At 54.8% G+C, this 6,358-nt stretch overlaps 1 protein-coding gene across 8 annotated transcripts in view; it reads right to left on the reverse strand.

Annotated features, from left to right (window-relative positions):
- Positions 1-1,245: 1,245 nt before the first annotated feature.
- The window catches only part of PNPLA6 (patatin like domain 6, lysophospholipase), a 26,906-nt gene continuing 21,793 nt past the window's right edge, over positions 1,246-6,358 (reverse strand). For 6 of the 8 annotated variants that reach the window (XM_017879981.1, XM_017879983.1, XM_017879980.1 and 3 more), the window contains 7 exons: positions 6,257-6,326; positions 5,696-5,812; positions 3,841-4,142; positions 2,239-2,355; positions 1,893-1,989; positions 1,687-1,796; positions 1,246-1,524 (listed from right to left, as the gene is read on the reverse strand). In XM_017879981.1, coding sequence (XP_017735470.1) covers positions 1,450-1,524; positions 1,687-1,796; positions 1,893-1,989; positions 2,239-2,355; positions 3,841-4,142; positions 5,696-5,812; positions 6,257-6,326 — 888 coding nt within the window. In that variant the 3' untranslated portion in view covers positions 1,246-1,449. Of the gene's footprint in view, positions 1,525-1,686; positions 1,797-1,892; positions 1,990-2,238; positions 2,356-3,840; positions 4,143-5,695; positions 5,813-5,897; positions 6,015-6,256; positions 6,327-6,358 lie in introns of all 8 variants that reach the window. The other 2 variants (XM_017879978.1, XM_017879984.1) reach the window with 2 other exon arrangements.

The following is a 6,358-nucleotide window of genomic DNA, read 5'->3' on the forward strand; positions in this document are numbered from 1 at the left end:
AAAGACACAGAGGGGGCGTCAGTAGCACCTCGGACAGCACCATCCCTGTCCATGGTGCTGACAGTTCGAGGCACTGACAGTCGGTGGGAATGTAAAACCGTGCAGCCGCTATGGAAAACTTTGGCGTTTCCTCAATTCAACGCAGAATCTCCATATGACCCAACAATTCCACTCCTGGGCATCTAGCCAAGGAAACTGAAAGCAGGGATCCAGATAGTTGTACACCTGCGTTCACAGCAGCATGAGTCACCATAGCCAAAAGGTGGAAGCAACTCAAGTGTCCAACATATGAACCGATAAACACCACGTGGTCCATTCACACAATGAAATATCATTCAGTCATAAAAACGAAAACAGTTCTGGCCGGTCAAGGCGGCTCACGTCTGTAATCCCAGCACTTTGGAGGCCAAGGTGGGCATATCACTTCAGGTCAGGAGTTTGAGACCAGCCTGGGCAACATGGTGAAACCCCATCTCTACTAAAAATACAAAAATTAAGGCCAGGTGTGGTGGCACACGCCTGTATTCCCAGCACTTTGGAAGGCTGAGGCAGGTGGATGGCTTGAGGCCAGGAGTTTGAGACCAGCCTGGCCAACATGGTGAAACCCCATCTCTAAGAAAAATACAAAAATTAGCCAGGCATGGTAGTGCTCGCCTGTGGCCCCAGCTATCTGGAAGGCTGAGGCATGAGAATCGCTTGAATCCAGGAGCGGGAGGCTGCAATAAGCTGAGATTGCATCACTGCACTCCAGCCTAGGCAACAGAGAGAGACATTGTCTCAAAAATTAAAAAACAAAACAAAACAAAACCCCATAAAATTTAGCTGGGCATGGTTGCAGCTGCCTGTAATCCCAGCTACTCAGGAGGCTGAGGCAGGAGAACCGCTTGAACCTGGGAGGCGGAGGTTGCAGTGAGCAGAGATCATGACACTGCACTCCAGCCTGGGTAACAGAGAGAGACTGTCTCAAAGGAAAAAAAAAAAAAATTGAGGGGTGCCACATCGGGCCTCCAAGAGCACCTGTGAGCCGGGGAGGGTGGCATGGAATGTTTGGTCCTGTGGTCTGGAGTCAGCACTGGCTTCTGAGAGCCAGAGAAGGGGCAGAGTGGGGACAAGAACCTAGTGGGGCTCCGTGTGGATTCTAGAAAGGCACTTCCTGTGGGGGGCAAGCACCAGGTGGTGTCAGACCCCAGCCCCAGCCATCCTGAGCACAGAAGGTGGCTCCCCAACCTAAAGACGACAGGAGGTCATTTCCAAGAGGTGAGTTTATTGGGGGAGGGGACTGGTCAAGTCGTCAGTGCAACACGGCATCCCTGCTCAGGGCAGGTCGGTCCAGTGTGTGAGCCCCGGGGGTCAAGGCATAGCAGCAGGAGGGGGAGTGAGCTACCCCCACAGGGCCATCCCCAGCCCAGTCCAGGGGCGGGGGGAAGGGGGTGACCCCTGGCGAGGTCCTCAGGCATCTGTGGTTGAGCCAGGCGGCTCCTGGGGCAGACAGTGTCGGTGCCGGAGAATCGACTTCTCCTCCTCCTGCAGGGACAGGTCACACACACGTCACCCAGCACAGGACACTGATACGTCACTGCGCACATGTCAGCCAGCACCCAGGACACAGGATCTCAAATACATCCCTCCAACTGTACTCATGACTCTCTGGGGGATGTGAGAGGACCCTGGGCTACCCACTCTCACCATCTCGGAGGCAGTGCTGGGGCTTGCGCCCTCCGGGGACCCTCCTTCGTCCCTCGAGCAGTCAGGTCCAGCGTCCTCCTCATACTCTGTCAGACAATCTGACTCCTCTCCTAGAATTGGAAAGCAGGGCATGGGTGAGGGGATCAGGGCTGGCCTGTCATCTCCAGCCACTCCCCTCCCTCTTGGGGGTCCCCTGGGCCCCTCACCGTCAGCACAGCCATCGGAGACATAGCTTGTGGGGGGCTCAATCCGGGACACGATCTCTGCCAAGTCGGTGAAGCCAGAGCTTGGGAAGGCAAGCACCTGTGGGGTGACATTGGTGAGGCTCCTAGGGGGGGCCCACAGAGTCTTGGGGCCCCTGGGGGGCCTAGTGGTGCACTGGGGGCTCAGAGGAGATCCTAGGGTGGGAACTCTCTGAAGTCAGCGGAGGTCTGAGAGCTCAGCAAAACCCAGAGATATATGGGGTCATCTGAGGTTTGGGGGAGACTTTAAGGGGGCTTGGGTTCTGGAATCACTGGAGTCAGAGTGGCCCCGGGGGCATCACAGGCTTACGTCTGCACGGCGGCTCTCATTAAGGTCTGCAGACCGCCGGTCTGTGAGCATTTTCTCAATGACGTTGCCACGGCTCCAGCCTCCAAACACTGCCTTCCCGTACTGGTAGCCCACATCCTGCGGGAAGTGAGGGGCTGGGTCCATGTCTGCAACTCCGTTTTGCTTGTCCCCACTCTGTCTGCCCCTTCTCTGGCCCCTTAAAAGCCTGATGCTCTGGGGGAGTTGGCATTTGAGACTAAACCTATTTCAGAGTCAGCTGCACATAGCACACTCGCCCACACATCCCCTGTCCTGCGCTTGACAGACATTACCAATCAATCTCTCCATGTTCTTTCCCACTCAGCCCCATGCAGGGTGTTGGGTAGCAAATAACACAAACTGGTGATACATGAGCTTATTTTGAAGTCTGCAAACAGGCAGTACATCTGCGGATATTGCCATCTCCCAAGCCCACAGCAAACATCTTGTATTTCTCATGGCATGGTATCCCAGTGAGCCCACAAGGGACATCACATATTTCTTCTCAGACTCAGGGCTTCTGGGCGGCAGCTATTGATCAATTTTTCTTTTTAAAAATTTTTTTTATTATTTTCATCTTTAATTTTTTAAATTAATATTATTTTTTGAGACAGAGTCTCACTCTGTCACCCAGGCTGGAGTGCAGTGGCACAATCTTGGCTCACTGCAACCACTGCCTCCCAGGTTCAAGCGATTTCTCCTGCTGCAGCCTCTCAAGCAGCTGGGACTATAGGTATGCGGCACCACACCTGGCTACTTTTTGTATATTTAGTAGAGACGAGGTTTCACCTTGTTGACCAGGCTGGTCTTGAACTCCCTACTTCAAGTGATCTGCCCACCTCGGCCTCCCAAAATGCTGGAATTACATGCATAAGCCACTGTGCCTGGCCCTTTCTTTTTCTTAGAGTTTTGCTCTGTCTCCCAGGCTGGAGTGCAGTGATGCAATCATAGCTCACTGCAGCTTTGAACTCCTGGGCTCAAGTGATCCTCCCACTTTAGCCCCCCGAGTAGCTGGGGTGACAGGTGTGCACATTCAGCTAATTTTTTATTTTTAATCTTTGTAGAGATGGGGTTTTGCTATGTTGCCCAGGTGGGTCTTGAACTCCTGGCTTCAAGCAATCCTCCCACTTCAGCTTCCCAAGGTGCTGGGATTACAGGCATAAGCCACCATGCCTGGCCCCCTGATCAATTTCAATTGGCTTGGGCTATGGCACATTTTTCAGGGTCAGTGGCACATAACACACACACTGCTACATCCCTCCCCTGGACCTGTGGCAGACATTACTACTTCATCACTATTCTCATTCCCACCAATGCAGAAATGGCATTAGAAATCACTATACAGTGCTTCCGGGGGGGCAGTTGGCCCATAAGGAGAAAGTTCATACACAGCACATGCACAGCCACACCCCCACCACATCCCCTGCAGACATCACTAATTGATCACTGATCTGTTTTCCACCGATTCCAGATGGGATTCCTGGATTCCTCCTGGATTCCTCCCCCTCACACTGCTCTGAGCTTTAAGTAGCAAAGCTTTGCTGGACCACCTATGCAGGCGCCATGCCACTCCTGCCCACTCACATAGATCTGGTCGAACTTCCCGAAGTCCATGGTCTTGAAGCAGTCGATGGGCGGGCGCAGGTACTCGCAGTAGGAGCTGGACTTGACAACCTCTAGCTGCCGCACGCAGGACACGTAGGCCAGGCGGGACTGGATTTCAGCCATGTCTGGAACTTTCACCTTGTCCGCCCAGGGATTCAGCCGCTTCCACAGCAGCCACCAGCCAGATAGGCTGTCCCCGTAGGTGCTGAGGTCCGTCTCGTCCTGGCTCCCCACGTCGATGGCGATGACTGTTTTGGCACCCATGCTGCGGGCGATGTCCGCTGTGGGGCCAGAGGGGTCAGCGGGCTGCTCCCCTCAGGGGCCAGGGGCAGAGATGTTCAACCCAGTCCCACAGACACCGTATACAAATGATCATGCAAAAACAAAAAACAAAAACAAAAAAACCCACACATGCAAACAACATGCTGTCATGTACAGGGAATGGAAATAATGCAACTGAAGTTGAGGAGGGAGGTCAGGTGTGGGGAGGTTTTGTTTTATTTTTTGAGAGAGTCTCGCTCTGTCGCCCAGGCTGGAGTGCAGTGTACGATCTGGGCTCAGTGCAACCTCCACCTCCTGGGTTCAAGCAACTCTCTTGCCTCAGCCTCCCGAGTAGCTGGGAGTAGAGGCACACACCACCAAACCTGGCTAATTTTTGTATTTTTAGTAGAAACCGGGTTTTCACCATGTTGGCCAGGCTGGCCTCGAACCCCTGACCTCAAGTGATCCACTCGCCTCAGCCTCCCAAAGTGCTGGGATTACAGGCATGAGCCACTGTGCCCGGCTCAATAAAGCTTTATTTATACAGTCAAACGGAGGGCAGGATTCAGCCTGTGGGCCATAGTTTGCCCACCCCGTCCTATAAGATTGTGAGTATGTGTGCAGCTAGCGTACACGTCTATTCGTGTATGCACACTTCTGGGGTGTGAAATTTTAAGTTGTGTACCTGCCCACCTCTCACCTGCACCCATAAAGGTGGCAGGCATGGCTTAACTTGGTCAGAGGTGCCGCATCCTATCTACGTGTGTGCACATCCCTGCATGTTTGAGGGAACGTGAAGGACAAGTGGGACAGACTGGCATACATGGGCAAATGCCCTATTTCACCGATACACGTGTTCATCTGTGCACATGTACCTGTGTGTACACGTGTGTGAGCTCTACCTGCCCCCGAAAGCATGTGTGTGTGTAGCCAGTGTGCACACATATGAATGTTGCATTCCACCTGCATGTCCCCTGATGTGCATGTGGACATGGGCACCTGTCCCTCTTGTACATACATCCACTTGTGCTTAACACAGCACGCCAGCAGGTAGATGTAGATTTCTTTTTTTTTCTTTGAGACGCAGTTTCAGTCTTGTCGCCCAGGGCGGAGTGCAATGGCACAACCTCGGCTCACTGCAACCTCCGCCTCCCAGGTTCCAGTGATTCTCCTGCCTCAGCCTCCTGAGTAGCTGGGATTACAGGTGCCCGCCACCATGCCTGGTTAATTTTTTGTATTTTTAGTAGAGACGGGGTTTCACCATGTTGGCCAGGCAGGTCTCAAACTCCTGACCTCAGGTAATCTGCCTGCCTCAGGCCTCCCAAAGTGCTGGGATTCCAGGCTGTGCCACCGCACCCGGCCAGGATGTAGATTTCAATCGCACATGTCGCTGTCCACAGGCACATCCATGTATCATCTTGTGTACATGACTGTATGTGTGCGCGTGTGTGTCTGCACCCCTGCATGGGTGGCTTGGGCATGTGTCCCGTCATTGAGCCTGTCTGTGTGCCCATGCGTGTGTGTATGGTGCGGGAGGTGCTTGCGTGAGCGGGTGGTGCGGGCAGCCACTTGCCTGGCAGGTTGTTGATGTAGCCGCCATCCATGAGTAGGTGCCCGTCCTTGGGGTCGCACAGCGGCGGCAGGTAGCCCGATAGCGTCATGCTGGCGCGCACATACCGCCACAGGGAGCCTGCGCGGTGGGACACACAGACACAGACACGCACAGACACGCTCAGACACTCCGGAGGCCCGGCCAGCCCGGCGGGCTTGCTGACCTGGGACGTTGTTAACGTAGCACCCATCCACCAGCAGGTGCCCGTCCTTGGGGTCGCACAGTGGGGGCAGGTAGGGGCAGTAGGAGGCGCTGGCCCGGATGTAACGCCACACACAGCCTGTGGGGATGGCGTGAGCGGGGTAAGGCGCCCGACGAGTCTCCCTGCTCCCCTCCGCCGAGGACGGACGTACCTGGGGGTCTCCAGGGCATTAGTGGGTGGCGGTTAGTGGTCGGCGATCGGGCCAGGGTGGACGGTCACTCGTGTTAACAACGTCCCAGATGTTCAGCGGCCCTCCCGGAAGCATCCCCCCAACCCCACGTGGTGTCAGCGGTTGCTGCAGGCTGGGCAGGGACACCCACCATCTTTGTGAACTCGCATGGCTGAGGCGGTGATATCTGTGGTCACGTTGAAGTAAGGCAGCCACAGGTCCTGCGGGGACAGGGATCAAGGTGGGGGGGGGG

This window comes from Rhinopithecus bieti, unplaced genomic scaffold (assembly GCF_001698545.2).
Source record: "Rhinopithecus bieti isolate Rb0 unplaced genomic scaffold, ASM169854v2 scaffold_10589, whole genome shotgun sequence".
NCBI lineage: Eukaryota > Metazoa > Chordata > Mammalia > Primates > Cercopithecidae > Rhinopithecus > Rhinopithecus bieti.